Source organism: Juglans regia, chromosome 10 (assembly GCF_001411555.2).
Source record: "Juglans regia cultivar Chandler chromosome 10, Walnut 2.0, whole genome shotgun sequence".
NCBI lineage: Eukaryota > Viridiplantae > Streptophyta > Magnoliopsida > Fagales > Juglandaceae > Juglans > Juglans regia.
The window spans coordinates 2,664,937-2,682,208 of NC_049910.1; the positions used below are offsets into that span (position 1 = coordinate 2,664,937).

A 17,272-nucleotide genomic window follows, 5' to 3' on the forward strand; every position below is an offset into this window, starting at 1 on the left:
AAAATTTTCCAATAATATTTTTAAAAATAATATAAAAATACCAAAATCTCATCATTCTGAATTGACTGGGCGTTCTTTAAACTTGTTAAAAATTGAAAAACAAGCAAATTGAACCATATTTATATTTCAAAATACCAATTAAGTTGCGAATAATCTTATTTGTTAATATTTAAAAAAATGTCGAAATGGTACCGTATTAAACATGTTCGGTTTGGTTTAACCTCGGGCGTAATCAAGTTTTCGGGTCAACAATTACTGCCTAAACGGTAAGAAAAATTTTATTCTTACCGCTCTTTTTTACGAAGTTATGATTTATTATTATTTTTATTTAATAATTAAGAAAATATTTTTTAATAATTTTATGATTTTTTATTTTATTTTTTAAAAAAATACGGGAAAAAAAAAAAAAAAAATCCTATAACTAACTAACGGTACCTCCCTTCAGAGCCACCCAAACGGTAAACCTCAAACGGCGGACTAATTGTTCCGAACCACAACCTTCGGTCCAGACCCGATTTGAAGTCCTTTTCTTTTCCTTCCGTTGGGTCTATCAGTTGAAGCAGAGAACAAAGCCGCGATTGGCGAACATGGAGAATGGTGAAGTCCCCGAAAACGCCAACGAGAGTAAGCTTCTCGTCACTATCGTTTTTCTCCTTAACTCTTCAATGGTTATTGGATTTTGTTTTCTGGGACGCTCTCAAATTCTGTATTTTTGTTCCCCTTTTTCCTCATTCGTTATCGTATTCAGATTGCCCTGGACCCCGATCAGAGTCTGCCGGAAAATCCGACGCTTGTCAAGGCTGCCCTAATCAAGAAGTTTGTGCTACTACCCCTAAAGGCCCTGACCCAGGTTCTCTTTCTCGCTTATTTCTTAATTTTTTTCCCTTATTGACTATGAATTTGGACATTTAATTAATTCGTATTGGTTTTCGGTTTTAAGTTTACCAACTACTGGTGGATTAACTCTGGTTTCCCGGTCATATTTCCCGAGGTCCCGAGATTTTCCAAATTTTGCCCGAGTTTCCACAATAAATATAGAGCCCATTTCTGTATGATGTTCAAGTACGCTCTTGGTGTTAGGGAAAGTACTGCTACCGACAAGCTCAAGGCGTTGGATTTTGGGCCAGTTCCACTTGTCTTGTACTGATATTAAGCACGTGTTGTTGCAATGAGAGAGCTTGCTGATATCTTGGAAAAACTCATGTTTAATGCACGAAACGGGAGAGGGAGTTTTTCTATAAATTTTTCACATGGCCTTGTGGTCATCGTTTATTACGAACAATGGAACAAGTATACCACATCTTGGTCGTCATTCTCTTTGGCGTTGAGGTTATGGATATATTTCTGAAGTCCATGTTACTCAAAATGTCCGAGTCTATAGCTCATCCCAGGCTTGTCCTTTGAAAAATGGGATACATCTTGATGAGGTAACTTGCAACCTAAAACATTGAAGCAGAAGAGTGGTATTTGCAATGATTAAATATACAAGGAAAAAATTTAATTATAGAGGTATCGCTCGATCTTATTTTGGCTTCCTGCTGGTTTGATCAGAGTAAGTAATCCTCATTTGATTCTGCTTGATATAAGTTTTGAGAAAAGACCTTTCCCTAAAAGCTCGTTAAGTTATGCATGGGGGCTTCTGACATACTCAGAGTAATTCAATTTGTGGAGTCCAGGTATTTAAAGTCATGCATGGGGTGCAAGGTCACTCTTTCAATATATATTTAGGTTATCATTCATATAAGAAGTCATATTGACTTTGTAACGGCCCATAATATGTTCATGACTGAACTGCCAGAAGAAATGTCTATATTTTGATGGAGCGTCTTCTTTGGTACAAATTTTGCTTAAGCTGGATTGGTGTCCATCTATGTACAACATTTTTTTTTTATTGTGGTTTGCGACTTATCCCATGTTCTGCGTTAATATTATACGCACACAGCGGCTGGCTTTTTGTCTTAACACTTCCTATATTTGTTTCTGCAGATTTGGTTGTAATTGCAGAAAGAATGGCTTCTGTTAAGCATAAGATGCTAGTTTTATCAGGGAAAGGTGGTGTTGGCAAGAGCACGTTTTCTGCCCAACTATCATTCGCTCTAGGAGCTATGGACTTCCAAGTGGGTCTCCTTGACATTTTGATATTTGTGGCCCGAGCATTCCAAAGATGCTTGGCCTAGAAGGTCAAGATGTCCCCAAGAGCAACCTTGGCTGGTCTCCTGTTTATGTTGAGTCCAACCTTGGGGTCATGTCGATTGGATTCATGCTTCCTAACCCTGATGAAGCTGTTATATGGAGGGGTCCACGCAAGAATGGGCTCATTAAGCAATTCCTGAAGGATGTGTACTGGGGCGAACTTGATTTTTTGGTTGTTGATGCTCCTCCTGGGACCTCAGACGAGCACATCTCAATTGTCCAACTGCTTGAGGCTACGGGAATAGATGGTGCCACTATAGTCACCACACCACAACAAGTTTCCTTGATTGATGTGCGGAAAGAAGTGAGCTTCTGCAAGAAAGTTGGAGTTCAGGTTCTCGGGGTCGTTGAGAACATGAGCGGTTTGTGCCAGCCGATGATGGATTTCAAGTTTATGAGGATGTCAGAGACAGGTGAACATAGAGATGTTACTGAGTGGGTTAGGGAATACGTGAGAGAAAAAGCACCAGAACTTCAAAATTTGATTGCTTGCAGCGAAGTTTTTGATAGCAGCGGTGGTGGTGCGGAAAAAATGTCTAGGGAAATATATGGGTGCGCCTTTTCTTGGGAAAGTACCGTTGGATCCACAGCTATGCAAGGCAGCTGAAGAAGGTAGATCCTGCTTCATTGATCAGAAATGCAGGGTGAGCGCTCCTGCACTGAAGATGATCATAGAAAAATTGATTGAAAATCATGGGTTCTCAAGAATGTTGGTAGATGATTGTGCATAGGCGGTTAGCTTCATCTTGTGGTCCATGAGGATTAAAAATTTTGTTTGAGCGTTCCTCTGTTTCATTTGTTTATGGCGTTTATATACAGGTGATAATGTTCTGGAGTAATAATCTTTGACTTACACAACAGAAGCACAGGTACTGCTCATTGCTTAGTTCTTGCAAAATGATAGCAGCGGCACTCATCTTGAAGAAAAATAATAAATAAAAAAGGAATTCCCTCTTATGATCCTCTCTCTCTCTCCCCTTTAGTAGAGTCTAGAGGAGCTTGCCATACCCATCAATGGAAATGATCATAGCACAATGACAAACATGAGTTCCAACCTCTGCAAAAGAGGACGCATGTGATATTCATATGTCACCCGTGGAGAATCTTATCTGAAATCTAGTTAATTTCTTATCAATCCGGGGAGCTTAATTTTATTTTCCAGAGTAGGGTTAGCACGCCAAATAATAAAACAAAAAGGGGAGGTGTCGTCGTCCGTGACAAGATCTAGTCGCTGCCTCTCATTGGTCCTCCTACGCTATCTCCTGTAAATCCCCATCCATCCATTTTCCAATCATCACTCGCCGCTTGTCCTTTCCCTTTCAATTTTCACTCTAAATAACTCGACCATACTTCCATTTAAAAAAAAAAAAAGAAAGAAAAAAACCCGACCATTCTATTAAAAAAAGCATTTTATGCCAAAACAAAACAAATACATAAAAAATCTCAATCTTTTTTATTTTATTTATTTATTTATTATTTTTAATTTTTATTTAATTTTTTAATTTTTTTTATCCTTTGTTGTTACCGATTCTACGCCGCAGATCTCGTGAAAGACACGAGAAAATGAGAGTAATGTGACTCTTCACCCTTTTTTCCTTGGAATCAACGGTGATGCAGCCACCTATCATTATCATCGGTGGATCACTGTGATGGTCCTCCCTCGAAAAGTCCGCCAATCATAAAAATTAAAAAAAATATGATACGTAAAAGATCGCATGAATAGTAAAAAATTGTGTAGAGTTTTTCCTTTTTCCAATTCCCTTTTATCTCATGGAGTGTCTCTATATATAACACTCTACAGTCTACAGTCATTCTCATTCCCCAGCCTCTCTCACCCTATCTTTAATCGTTGTCTAACGCATTGCCTATAAGCCTTCGTTCCTCTTACTATCCTTGTTGTTTTCCTCTCTCGCAGTCATGGGAAAGATCAAGATTGGGATCAATGGTAATTATATCATGTTCGATTCCATTTTTGTTTGTCTTTGTGTGTTTTTGTTTAAAGTATGCTTATTTTGATGTTTAATCAATTTGTGTTAACGAAGATGAGGGTTTTTGTGTTTTTAAATGGTGAAGGATTCGGAAGGATCGGGCGCTTGGTGGCAAGGGTGGCTCTTCAGAGAGATGACGTTGAACTCGTCGCTGTTAACGATCCTTTCATCACCACTGATTACATGGTCTCTCTCTCTCTCTCTCAATCAATGAAGCTTATTTTTCGAAAACATAACACACAGACACGCGTGTTTGTGTATGTGTCTGTTTTAGATGTGAATTCATTGGTAATGTTGTGAGGTTATTAGTCGAGTAACTGTTGGAAGATTCTTTACACACGCGTGTGCATTTCTTTTTGTATGTATCTATCTCTGTATATTGCTCTGATCACCTAACTGTTTCTAGTGCACGCACTATCTTTGGATATAAGAAACACCTTGATGAGAAGCTTTTTTTTAGTTGTGTGATCAGAATTGATGATGATCTATTTGTCGTACGTTCCCTTGGGAAGTATTTGTTTATGCTTCGCATTTGAATTTGTCGGGATCTCCCAAAATAGGCTGAAAGTGTCCAGTGGCAGTCGGAAATAACTCATTCTTTGAAATTGATGTGTATTAATATCCAGTTATGCTTGGTCTAATTTTGTTATTGTACTACAAAACAGACCTACATGTTTAAGTATGACACTGTTCACGGCCAATGGAAGCACCATGAACTCAAGGTTCAGGACTCGAAGACCCTTCTCTTTGGGGAGAAGCCGGTCACTGTTTTTGGTATCAGGTATTGTCTGGTTCATTGTTCATTTGCTTGAGGAAAATGGGATTTTCTTATTGAATGCTTGCATACTTTATATACTTGTTTTGGTAATTAGGAACCCTGAGGAGATCCCGTGGGCTGAGGCTGGAGCTGAATTTGTTGTTGAGTCCACTGGAGTTTTCACCGACAAGGACAAAGCTGCTGCTCATTTGAAGGTTTGTGATTAAGTAGTGCTCACATGATGATCATTGATTATAAAAAATTATGGGTTAAAACACTTTTACCCTAAACTACCTAGTGTTTTACACTTTGCTCCTTAAATGATCAAACTAATACATTTCACCCTTCAACTACTGCCAACTGTCAAATAGCATCGATCATTAGGATTTAACGGACATCATCCTAATGATCAGATTTAACTGAGGGTGCTTTTGCAAGTTCTTGAGTGTAAAATTGTCTATAAACTGTTTTATGTTTGAGGGATTGGTTTTCATGTCACAACAGTTATTCTGTTTTTTAAGTCCATGCATCATCGTTTTGAACTATACACTGCTCTTTTGATCTGTGGTTATATTTTTGTTTTATTGTCTACTCGTTATTTTTTTGTTGAATTTCTTCTCTCTTGTTCTCTTATTGTTGTGGAAAATCAAGTTTTGGTTCTCTGTGTTGAAGAAAAATGGAACTTAGGATGCAAATCGGTGCTTGATTTCTGTTTTGGAACTGAAATTAATGGGCACTAAACAATTTTGTGTATAAATACTTTTTACTTTCATTCATCTGTTGCTCGAAATTGTGCCCGTGTTTTGTCTACTAACTTGTGTTTAATTCTACGTTTGTTTAGGGTGGTGCAAAGAAGGTAATCATTTCTGCCCCTAGTAAGGATGCTCCCATGTTCGTTGTGGGTGTCAATGAGAAGGAGTACAAGCCAGAGCTTGACATTGTCTCCAATGCTAGCTGCACCACCAACTGTCTTGCTCCATTGGCAAAGGTAGTTTTTGTACTTGGTTGTTGCCGTATCATTATGAAAAAGGAAATGAAATTTAACCATCGACAAAGGAGATAAATAAAACATGAAGATATTTTGATTCCGAAATATATCTCTTGACAGGTAATCAACGATAGGTTCGGTATTGTTGAGGGCCTTATGACCACTGTCCACTCCATTACTGGTGAGTGTACATTTGAACATATTCTTTCCAGTTCGAATGGATTTGAACTTTTGATTGACATGCATATATATGTCATGCAGCCACACAAAAGACTGTTGATGGACCATCAATGAAGGACTGGAGAGGTGGTAGAGCTGCTTCCTTCAACATCATTCCTAGCAGTACTGGAGCTGCGAAGGTCTTGCATTTTTGGTTTTATAATTTTAGCGTTTCAAACTTTCATGCCTGTGTCTTCCTTCGAAGACTGGCTAATATGCCTGTTGATTATTTAACTCCACAGGCTGTCGGTAAAGTGCTGCCTGCATTGAACGGGAAACTGACTGGAATGGCTTTCCGTGTTCCCACTGTTGACGTTTCAGTTGTTGACCTTACTGTGAGACTTGAGAAGAAGGCCAGTTATGAGGAGATCAAAGCTGCTATCAGGTAAGGATAAGGAATGTTTCCTTCAAAAAAAAAAAAAAAAAAAGGAATTCTTCTAAATTGTTTAGGTTAATTAAGGAGTTTTTTAACTTTCTGATATCAGATATTTTCTGATTACATTTTTTGCTTTTTGTTGTCTAGGGAGGAATCTGAGGGCAAACTGAAGGGAATCCTTGGTTACACCGAGGATGATGTGGTGTCCTCTGACTTTGTGGGTAACAGCAGGTAATGTCATGTTGTGCTGATTCTTGTCATATGAATATGATCATTGCCTCCTTAGATGATTTTTAACTTTGGAGCATTTCAAATAAACACATTTTAAGCTGGTGTCTGCAAATTTGTGGTGTTGTATCTTCTGGCTATATCAATGCTTATTGTTTTCGTTGCCATTATTATTTTTTTTCTATAAATGGATTTGGTTTCTTTGACATTAAATGGTTTTTTAGCTGGTACCTTATGTAAACGTGTAATTGAAGCTTATTTTGTGGTTTGTCTCCTTGTTGCAGTTCTAGCATTTTCGATGCCAAGGCTGGAATTGCACTGAATGACAACTTTGTGAAGCTAGTCGCTTGGTATGACAATGAATGGGGTTACAGGTAATACATGTTTCTACACCTTCACTCATTCTCACAACTGATGGGGAGTTATTGCCATAGTGTCTCATTTCTAAATTTTGGATGTTTAAAGTAGAGGCTTTTAGTGTCTCTATTTACTTCTTTTAAACGGGTTGTTTTTGTTGCAGCACTCGTGTCATTGACCTGATCCGACACATTGCCTCTGTTCACTGAGGGCTGTTGGACTTCCAGACTGAGATCACCTGATGTTGAGCTTCCATTTCCTCCGGCTAGTTTGCAGTTTAGTTTGTTTAAGGAGTGAGGTGTTTTGGAATAATGGATTTTTGAGGAGAGAATTGTTAAATTGGTTATATCTCATCTGGTCTTTTATCTTCAATTCGGGTGGTCATTGTATTACCCTCTTTCTTTTTTCTCCATTTGATGCATTTTGACCAAATCATCTTAAAACATTACTTTGAGATATGTAAAGCAATTTTCTTGTTCCTCAGACATTGTTTTCTTTAATCCTTCGTCTTATTTGCTTCAGGTGTTTTTTAATTATTACTGTATTTTATCCGATTACCTCATGCTGAGCTTCGACAATCCTAGTTTTGTGAATTTTGGCAGCTCGGGGGATTATATTGGCGAGTTTGAAAATCTGGAAAACCTTATTTAGAAGAGGTAAACTATATCAGGCCATTAATGAAAAGAAAGCATAGCTGATTCTCAAAAGCAGCTTCAGTAAAGACAATGCATTCAGCAAAGGTTAACATCCTGAGTCATCTTTGAAGTTATAACATATGAGAAACAGGGGGATTATTGCAGGATAGAAAACCCGTGTGTTTTCAACTTGAGACCAACAACATCATAAATTCATAATTTCTGATTCCAAAAGAAAGTTTAGATTATGTTCTTCGATACAAAAATGGAAATTCCATAGACTATAAACCATCAATCATGCAAAATCCATGGCCTTTTCATGTTGTTATGACATCCTGAGACCCTGTACACAAACAAAGAACACATATCAAAATATTATCATGTGATATGTGATCTAGATGTTTCATCATAATATTCATTCAACCACCAGTGACACTTTTGATGCCTCTGGCGTGCTACCTCTTAAAGAAGAATACAATTCACAAAATTTTTCATTAAAATGACAGGTAATGAAGACATTCACATGCTAATTGAACCGGTGAATTCATCATCTGCGGAAGTGGGAAGCACGCTAGTTGATTTATATCTCTCTTCTAGCTCTAAAGATTCCAATAATAGTATACAAAGGAGAGAAAACAAAGGTTGCAAACACAGACTACATGATCTTCCTCTGTACTTGAAGAGAATACAATACCTCAATTAGATATGCAACAAGAAAACAAAACCTCAATACTTGAAGAGAATAGATTCAGCTCATTTAATCAAGCTATAATAACAATAATTGCTTAGTTATGAATTACAATAAGCAGTCAGTAGTCCCAGTTATCAATTATCAAAAAATGTCCAATCTTTCTTTATATTGATCACCATCTAACTCCTGTTTGTTTGTTTGTTTTAAGAGACTCCTCAATTCCATTCTAAGTAACAGTTTTTAACACTAAAAACTCGTAAATGATATGAAATCAGGTGAACCACACCAGAAGTTTGCACTTTGCAGCTTACTACCAGTTACATACCCGATAATGTAATAATGATCACTGCCTTCAATTATCTTTATAAAGAGGATCACTTGACCTCCAAACCAATCTAAATTGTACACAAGTTTAAAATTCTCATGACATCTCGAGCCCAAAGTAGCTTCAAACTGTTATTCTAACGGATTAGAGTAAGTCCTACTCCTACGCTAATGAAATAGAAACCCAGGCTCCCATGTACGGCTTCCCTGTAGAAAGCTATGTGCCATAACTTCCGTTAGGCTTGGAACTACTACAGCATCGATTAACAAAAATTCTATGTTCACTAGGCTCTATAATTGCTAAACAAAACAAGATCGCAGCAACAACACACTAAATCCTGGACCCACAAACACATTTTAAGAGATGAAATGCAGTAAAAAAGGCTAACCAAATGATACAAAGCAGAGCACAATTGAAGAGATTAATATGTACTACCAAATCCCAGTAAGTGAGACGAAGGTACTTAATCATAAAACATCCTAATAATCCTTGCCTTATCTCAATGTTCCATCCCGACTGATTACAGTGGCATTATCATAATCAAAATTAAAACCAGACAACTCAGTAACAAACAGTATCATACCGGACTCAACGCGAGGCATTGAGAGCCATGAGTATCTGCTGACCCCCGGGAAGGTATGCAACATTCGGCGACTTGGCCAGTGTGCTGGCGTTCTCCCTCATAGCCTCAATTTTCCTGAGCTCGATGAGACCCATCCCAGCCAGCGAAGTCGCATCTGATATCATCTTGGCCGATTCGCTCTCTCCCTCGGCCCGAATAATTGCGGCCCGCCTCTCCTGCTCCGCCTTCGCCACCACGAACTTGGACCGCTCGGCCTCCTGCTGCGCCACTTGCTTCTGCTCCACGGCGCGCGAGAACTCTGCCCCGTATGACAGGTGAGTGATTGCCACGTCGTCGAGCACGATGTTGAAGTTTCTTGCCCGCTCTAGCAGGCCGTTGCGGACCAGGGCCGAGACCTGAGGTCGCTCGGTGAGGAGCTGGTCGGCGTTGAACTGCGCCACCACGGCCTTGAGGACCTCGTTGCCGATTGACGGGAGGACCTTCTCGTCGTATTCGAGCCCTAGGGTTTGGACGATCTCGGGCAGTTTCGTGACCTCGGGGCGAGAGAGGACTCGAAGGGTCAGGTTAACCATCTGGAGGTCCTTAGTGCCGGAGACGGAAGAGAAGGTGTGGGGCTTGGTTCGGATGTCAAAGATGAAGGGCTTCTGGAGCCATGGGACCAAGAAATGGGTCCCCTCGCCCACCGTCTCGTCCAGTATTCCGCGGAGCCGGTCGAAGATGACGGCGCGCTGCCCTCCGTCAACCGTGTAAAGCGAGGAGTTCAGTACAGTAGCGGATAAGCCAAGCCCCAAGGCGGCGCGTGCGATGTTGGTGAGGAAAGACACGGCGGCTTGGCTACCCATTGATGGTGACGAGCCTGTGCAGAGTGAGGATGAATCGAGAGAGTTTAGGGTTTTAGCGGGGGTTTGCTTGCAACTGTTTCCATCGAACTCTTGTTTAATTCGAGGAGATGCATTTGGGGCCCGGATCTGGCTCAAATGAACGTAATGGCTGCGTAATCGGGCCTTTTATAATAGTTTCAGGCCCAAACATCGAACTCTTGTTTACTCGGAGGAGATGCATTTGGGCCCTAATCCGGCTCAGATGAACGTAGTGGCTACGTAATCGCGCCTTTTATAATCGTCTCAGGCCCAAACCACTCAGATCTCCTTCGACAAATGCAAGACCGCCACTTTGTGTTAGTACGGTGGCTGGTGCCAAAATGGCTCCAGATCCAGTCTGATTCAAGAACCCTGGGTTGCTGTGGACAAACGCCCAGCACCGAGTGAATTAAGGAGGAAGAAGACTGAAACTTTCCCTTATGAAGATCTCAAACGCTTTGTTAAACTAGACAACCGAGCAAGAATCAAGGAAAACAACTCGGTTGCATCCAAGAACTGTTAAAGAAAATCTGTTAAAGAGTCATTATTTACTTCGTGAGGCGTGAGTAATTTCTATCTTCTGCGGTTCCTTTTTAGTAGTGATTGCTAAAATGATCAAATGGGACGGATAGAGCAAAATTGATTTAGCAACAATGATTTTGGTTTTAGATTTACCGAGTTTAATTATGCAAAAACATTTGTTTTAGATTTATCAAGTTGAATGATGCAGAAAACATCTGATATGCTGTCTCTTGCACTGGGGCAGAAGCCTCCCATGGTATCATATTTTGCCTAGGGTTTCTGGGTTGTACACCGCTTGATCAAGTGTTTGACAGAATGATAATAATCGTCTGGATATGCAATATAGGTGGAGGTGCCATGAATTATGGGTGAATCTTGGACCTCCGACATTATATTTCAGTTCGACACCATTATGGATGCTTTAATGCGCTGATTGTGGTGCTGGACCCATCTGATTTGCAAGGCAAGAATGTAATATACCGTCAATCAATCCGTGTTGTGGGCGTTTCTTTGGACGATTAACATAGATTTTCTATAGGGTCGATTGGATGTTGGGTCCCTCGACATCCTATCTGATTCCAAGGTAAGGATGCAACAGCGTAAGGTGCTTTCCATGGAGTTTGCTCCACGGCAGTGTTTCTCCTTATTGGATTAAACAAGTAAGATATAAGGTTTATAAAGTTGGGACCCGAATTTTGGTACCGCCATCAAACTTCTTAGGTGGAATCCACACCCTCTTGTTTTCCCTCGTCCTCAACTTTACAATGGCGGGGGAATCAGTGTTTATCCTCACTGAAATGTGCATATGTTTTCCCTTTCCCTGGCATCAATGACAGGTGGTCCACACCCCTCATGAAAGGGTTCTTGATTTCCTATCAAGTGACCTTGACAAGCCTGCCTTTTTCTTTTTTACATGCACCAGAACAGATGGACAGAATATCTACCACGATGCATAGTGATCATTATCATTGTAATATAAACCTGTGGTCCGGGTTAATCAGGACTTTGTTCTGGACATCGGTGCCAATAATAATAATATATATAAAAATAAATCGGTGGTCCGATTTCTTGGTGTTCCATAGACCAGCATGATCTATCATACTGAAGCACGATTTACCATAGGACCCTTTAGCTCACTATAATGGTGTTAGTAGTGACCTGTGTCCAACAATGGAGATTGGTCATGCTTTTCTTTGCATGCACCATGAGAAGACGAGGCTTCATGAATCCCGTTGAAGTGGGAAAGACTCACTGAGTCACACTAGTGGAAGAAGCAGAAGAAAAGTAGGGAACAAGCTTCTGCATTATTGTTCTTAAAGCAGGTTTACCTACCACTTTATTATACCTTTGATGCAGTACTGCAAAAGAGTAAAGCTGCCTGCCTCTCACATGCCCCTCTTTTGTTTTTAGAGCTGCGCAGTTTTCGGCTTTTACAGACTCCACATTAACATCAAAACCTTTGTGTAGACAAGTTTCTAATACAAGTATTTATGTGTTCAATGCATTGAAAAATTTGTAGGCCAGTATATTGGAGGGTCGCACAAGCCACCAAGCATCACAGCTACAGCCGGGGACTCCAAACGATCGTTGAATCCTAGACTTTGGCTGATTAGAAAAAGCACTAGGGTATAGCATAGATCTGAGAATAATAATTAAATGAAGAGAAACGAATGGCTTAGTACTTGAACAGGACAAGCACAAGCATGTGGAACTGGGAATTAAACCTTCACTTTTTACCACGCATGTCTATCATTACCCTAACCAATAAGTGAAAATAACCCATCTCTCTCTCTCTCTCTCTCTCCAAAAATAATCTTTGTTTAGTTACTATCATTACTTTTCTGGTGTAAGTTTCTCTCTTACAGAGACCAGATAAGATCATCATTATCTGTATTACAAGGGATCTCACCTTGTAATAATATATGGTTTCTGTTTTTCAATTGTAATTGAAGTATTTTCTTTCCATAAAAAGTCCAAAAATATGTTTCAAAAGATTTTTAATTCTGCCTTGCTATCTCTTCTGAAAGAATCCGATTTTGACCTTGTAACTGTGTTTTTCTCCAAATTTTCCTTATAGGGCCGGTTTATTTTTCTGTGCTTGCTTTGTGCTAGTAATGATTATTGTTTCCTTTGTCAAATCATCTAGTTGATAATATTAATTCCCACTACATATCTTGGCATCAACCTTGCTTAGAACTCTTTATTTTCGCATACTGCGCTTCTGTTATCCTTCATTTCCTTTGCCAGAGTCCTAATTGGTTTTGTTGCAGGTAGTTCGACTGCTTTCACTAATACTAAAAGGGTCCTCTTCTGTTATTTCTTTGTATAAGCTTTAATGGAGTTCTTTATTTCTCCACGTGGCTCTCTCGGATTTCTTGAGTTTTAACTCATTCATTTTCGTTGTTATTCTTCTACATTTTCCCGGTCCAGTTACTTTGCATAGAACTCAGGAGGATCTTTCTCATATTGCTCTCTGAGTAATTTCATCTTTTCCTTCTACCTAGTTATGCTCTGCTCAATTGACTCTGTTGGCAACCTCTAAACTTGCATTGCGCTTAGTGAATACCGTACTGTCCTGTTGAATTGATTTGCACTGTTTCTCAAAAGGGTTTTGATTAAACTCACATATAAGTTGTTGACCTTTATTACACATTCCACCACTCTCTATTTTCTCAATGCCTCCAACATACTTTCCTCTTCGGTGGGAGAGCACCGGTGACCAATGGTGGTATGCTTCTCCCATTGATTGGGCAGCTGCTAATGGCCACTATGACTTGGTCAGGGAGCTTCTTCGCATTGATAGCAATCACCTTATCAAACTTGCCTCTTTACGACGTATTCGGAGGATTGAAACTGTCTGGGATGATGAACAACAGTTTGATGATGTTGCCAAGTGTCGTTCTCAGGTTGCAAGAAAGCTTTTTGTCGAGTGTGAATCCAAGAGAGGGAAAAATTCACTCATCCGAGCTGGCTATGGTGGATGGTTGATGTACACTGCTGCCTCAGCAGGAGATTTGGGTTTTGTTCAAGAACTTCTTGAAAGGAATCCTCTACTTGTTTTTGGTGAAGGAGAATATGGTGTTACTGATATATTATATGCAGCAGCCAGGAGTAAGTTTTCTGAGGTTTTCAGGCTTCTTTTCGATTTTGCAGTCTCCCCAAGGTTCTTGACAGGAAGAGGTGGAGAACTGATGGAGCACATTGGGGAGATCCCTTCTGATTACAAGTGGGAGATGATGAACAGAGCTGTTCATGCTGCTGCTAGAGGAGGAAATCTGAAGATTTTGAGGGATCTTCTTGCTGATTGCTCTGGTATTTTGGCTTACAGAGATATTCAGGGCTCAACTATCCTACATGCAGCAGCTGGCAAAGGGCAGGTTGAGGTGAGTCTCTTACTACTATGTGCTTATACAGAGTTTTACAGTGATTTTGCGCTGATGCACCATTTTTTATCATTCACTAAATTATTCTCTCTTTGCTATTGTATCGAAGCTTAATCCCCTTTCCCCCTCTAAACAATTATTAGAATGGTTTACAGAATATGAAATGCTTGAAAGAGTCAGAAACTTTTGAACCTTTGCTAGGACCACTTGAAATGCTTCAATCTCTCAATTATTAGGACTATACAAGTATGCTTACTGAAATCCAAACCAGCTTTTCCCTTTCCCAGACTTCTGCTCATTCAAATATGGTAAACTAAACCCTGTAGGCCACCAACAATTTTGCATATTGAACTGCTAATGTGGTTCAGCCCTTCTCTCGTGAATGCTAAAAATGATTGGTTCTGGCCTTTTACTGGCTTAAATGCGTGCCCCTTTTGATAAGAAAGGCTACTCCAATCAGTTTACTTGCACAAAAAGACACTCAGATGGCAGATGCACATTTATAGTTAGCTCGCAATATATCATTGCGGTAAAATAAAGTCCTGTAAAATTACGGGGGTTTTCCCCTTATGTGGTGCACCAGTAGGAAAATGTTTTTTTCCCTCTCTCTCTCTCTCTCTCTACAAATCTTGACCATTGCAACCCTTTTTTATCATTGTACTTGATTTATGATAATCTTGCTCTTGTTTTCATGCAGGTAGTTAAGTATCTGATATCAACCTTTGATATTTTCAACTCCACTGACAATCAGGGCAATACAGCATTGCATGTGGCTGCTTACAAGGGCCAATTAGCCTCAGTTGAAGCTCTAATTTCAGCATCTCCTTCATCCATCTCTCTGAAAAACAGCTCTGGAGAAACTTTTCTCCACAAGGCTGTGTCTGGTTTCCAGACACCTGCTTTTCGAAGACTGGACCGACAAATTGAGCTTATGAAGAATTTGGTATGTGGGAAGCTTTTCACCATAGAGGATGTCATCAATGTCCAAAATAATGACGGAAGGACTGCTCTTCACATGGCCATCATTGGGAACGTTCACTCAGACCTTGTGAAACTTCTGATGACTGCTAGATCAATCAATGTGAATGTCTGTGATGCAGATGGGCTGACCCCACTTGATTACCTCAGGCAACGGCCACGTTCTGCTTCATCAGATATACTCATTAGACAGCTAATTTCAGCTGGGGCAACATTTTGTAGTCAGGATTATACTGCAAGAAGAGCCATTGCTTCCCGCATAAAGATGCAAGGTATTGGTGGCAGTCCTGGAACTTCGTTCCGAATCTCTGATACAGAAATATTCTTGTATACAGGCATCGAGAATGCATTAGATGAAACTGCTGATGAGGATAATGCAGTAATGAGTATATCACCAATGGAACCAAGTCCAGATGACTCGATCAATCAGAAAAATAGGTCACCAATTAACAAGAGACCAAGTTCTGCGAATACCGCAGCACAACGATTGAAATCTGTGTTTCTGTGGCCCCGGGTGAAAGAGAAGAAACCCGACAGATTCAAGAAACCGGATGATGAGAGTTCAGTGGAACAACAGAAGAAATGCAACAGTTTAGATGGTAGTCTAACTCCACTCCGTCTGAGATTCTCGAGGCCTTCATCACCTCCTAACAACAAACGGACACTTTCTGTGAGGAGTAATCATTCGAGTCCAACTGCCAAGAAAAGAATTGCTTCAGGGCCACTGCAAGGTGTCATGCAGGCCATGCCACATATTTCTGTGCCACGCCGGTCTCGTTCCAGTTCATTTTCAAAATCATCACTTTCTTCACCTATTTCATTAGATAAACAGAAAGGTGTTTTTATTGAAGATGTGGCTGGACCATCATGCTCAAATGAACTATATAATGATGGAGCACCAGGTTTGATTAAACCAGATCCCATTAATAAGAGATCTAGGAGCCAGTATTTCTGTTTCTATACATCGGGCCAATCTGTGAAAGCCCCAGTAAGCAGGCAGCAGCAAGGACAGAGTTACAAGTGCCCCGTTGTTTCAGTGGCTTGATTAATGATAGAGGCCTCAAAGGCAGAAAGGAATCAACTGCCTGAAACCACGCCGACAGAAAATGCACTAACCAAGAACTAAGACTCAGATCAGTCCTCTGGCCGGTTCCTGAAGTTTAGACCTTTATAGCATGTTTCCTAAATTTGTTTCTTTGTTAACGTTTGCTAGTTGAATATTTGTAAGTTATGTACTTGTTCTTCAATACCGGCTGCTTCATTATGTTCCAATCCGTATTGAGAGCTCTGATTATGCAGGATAAGAAATATAGAATACTTCTGTATTAGCATAGGTGTTTTATCTGTTATACTTCATAACTTCTAGTCCAGCAAATTAGAAATGGGAAAGGGAGACAAGGAAGGAGGAGAATGTATTACACTTTTATAGGATGTAATGACTTCTGATGCTGTAGATACATAAATGCTCAATGTGCCCCGGCTTTGAACAGAGCATTCAAAGCGCATTATAATTTTAACGTGTGTGTGTGTGAAGGAAAAAGTACATGCAGAGCTATAGTTATAAAGCTAGGGTGGATCTTTTCCACTGGAAAGTCGGTCAGCATGGGGGGACTTCTTGAGAGGTATGCTTGTAAACTGAGACAAATTGGCTCATTGCACACTCAACAATTGAGTGTGCACATCGATTGTAATGGCTTTTGTGTGTGTGCGTGTGTGTGTGTTGTAGTGCTTTATTGATCAAACGAGTAAGGTGACAAATTACAATAGGTTGAATTTGCCCATCTTGAATCAGATGACTTTTCTGGATGACCAGAGTTATCACCAAGGAATATCCCTTTACTAGGCAAAATTTTCAGTAGCTTCGTGTACTGTACTGCTATGTGGGATGCAATTTCTTCTCCATGGTTTGGAAAGGCAAAGTGACATGTTCTTACAAAGATTAGTGCATCAGAGCCTGTTCTTCCTATGCCAGCATAATGGTTTGTGATATCTTATTCCTTGAATTCCACACATAACTTTTATTTAAGAATTTGAACTACTCCCATGCATGAATGATATGATCTATGATTAATTTGTTATAATCAAAAGAACACACCTCAACAAACAAGAAAAAAGAGATGGGTAAACTACGTTTCCTTTTTCCCTAGGATTGGTTCTGTCTCCTTTTCACTCATTTTTTTCTACATCGG

The 17,272-nt window shown here is 39.9% G+C and overlaps 3 protein-coding genes and 1 pseudogene across 3 annotated transcripts; 3 read left to right on the forward strand and 1 right to left on the reverse strand.

Annotated features, from left to right (window-relative positions):
- Positions 1-466: 466 nt before the first annotated feature.
- On the forward strand, positions 467-3,527 carry LOC109010117 (annotated as a pseudogene).
- Positions 3,528-3,944: 417 nt separating this feature from the next.
- Positions 3,945-7,606, forward strand: LOC109010118 (glyceraldehyde-3-phosphate dehydrogenase, cytosolic). The gene is made up of 11 exons (XM_018990837.2): positions 3,945-4,138; positions 4,267-4,367; positions 4,847-4,962; positions 5,054-5,153; positions 5,780-5,926; positions 6,047-6,107; positions 6,188-6,285; positions 6,388-6,530; positions 6,669-6,752; positions 7,034-7,123; positions 7,270-7,606. The coding sequence occupies exons 1-11, from the start codon at positions 4,111-4,113 to the stop codon at positions 7,313-7,315; spliced, it is 1,014 nt and encodes a 337-aa protein (XP_018846382.2). The 5' UTR covers positions 3,945-4,110; the 3' UTR covers positions 7,316-7,606.
- A 198-nt stretch (positions 7,607-7,804) lies between these two features.
- On the reverse strand, positions 7,805-10,314 carry LOC109010119 (prohibitin-3, mitochondrial-like). Its single transcript, XM_018990838.2, has 2 exons — positions 9,341-10,314; positions 7,805-8,084 (listed from the first exon to the last, which is right to left on the reverse strand). Exon 1 carries the CDS (start codon positions 10,180-10,182, stop codon positions 9,346-9,348), a length of 837 nt encoding a protein of 278 aa, XP_018846383.1. The 5' UTR covers positions 10,183-10,314; the 3' UTR covers positions 7,805-8,084; positions 9,341-9,345.
- A 1,503-nt stretch (positions 10,315-11,817) lies between these two features.
- Positions 11,818-16,411, forward strand: LOC109010114 (ankyrin repeat and protein kinase domain-containing protein 1-like). The gene is made up of 3 exons (XM_018990830.2): positions 11,818-12,044; positions 12,242-14,105; positions 14,803-16,411. The coding sequence occupies exons 2-3, from the start codon at positions 13,398-13,400 to the stop codon at positions 16,126-16,128; spliced, it is 2,034 nt and encodes a 677-aa protein (XP_018846375.2). The 5' UTR covers positions 11,818-12,044; positions 12,242-13,397; the 3' UTR covers positions 16,129-16,411.
- Positions 16,412-17,272: the final 861 nt, after the last annotated feature.

Bases quoted from the DNA above. Each gene is read 5' to 3' on its own strand.
- LOC109010118 (XM_018990837.2), top strand. From the start codon at position 4,111: ATGGGAAAGATCAAGATTGGGATCAATG. The intron at 4,368-4,846 runs GTCTCTCTCTCT...ACTACAAAACAG, and splicing joins TCATCACCACTGATTACATG to ACCTACATGTTTAAGTATGA. The intron at 4,963-5,053 runs GTATTGTCTGGT...TTTGGTAATTAG, and splicing joins GTCACTGTTTTTGGTATCAG to GAACCCTGAGGAGATCCCGT.
- LOC109010114 (XM_018990830.2), top strand. From the start codon at position 13,398: ATGCCTCCAACATACTTTCCTCTTCGGTGGGAGAGCACCGGTGACCAA. The intron at 14,106-14,802 runs GTGAGTCTCTTA...GTTTTCATGCAG, and splicing joins CTGGCAAAGGGCAGGTTGAG to GTAGTTAAGTATCTGATATC.
- LOC109010119 (XM_018990838.2), bottom strand. From the start codon at position 10,182: ATGGGTAGCCAAGCCGCCGTGTCTTTCCTCACCAACATCGCACGCGCC.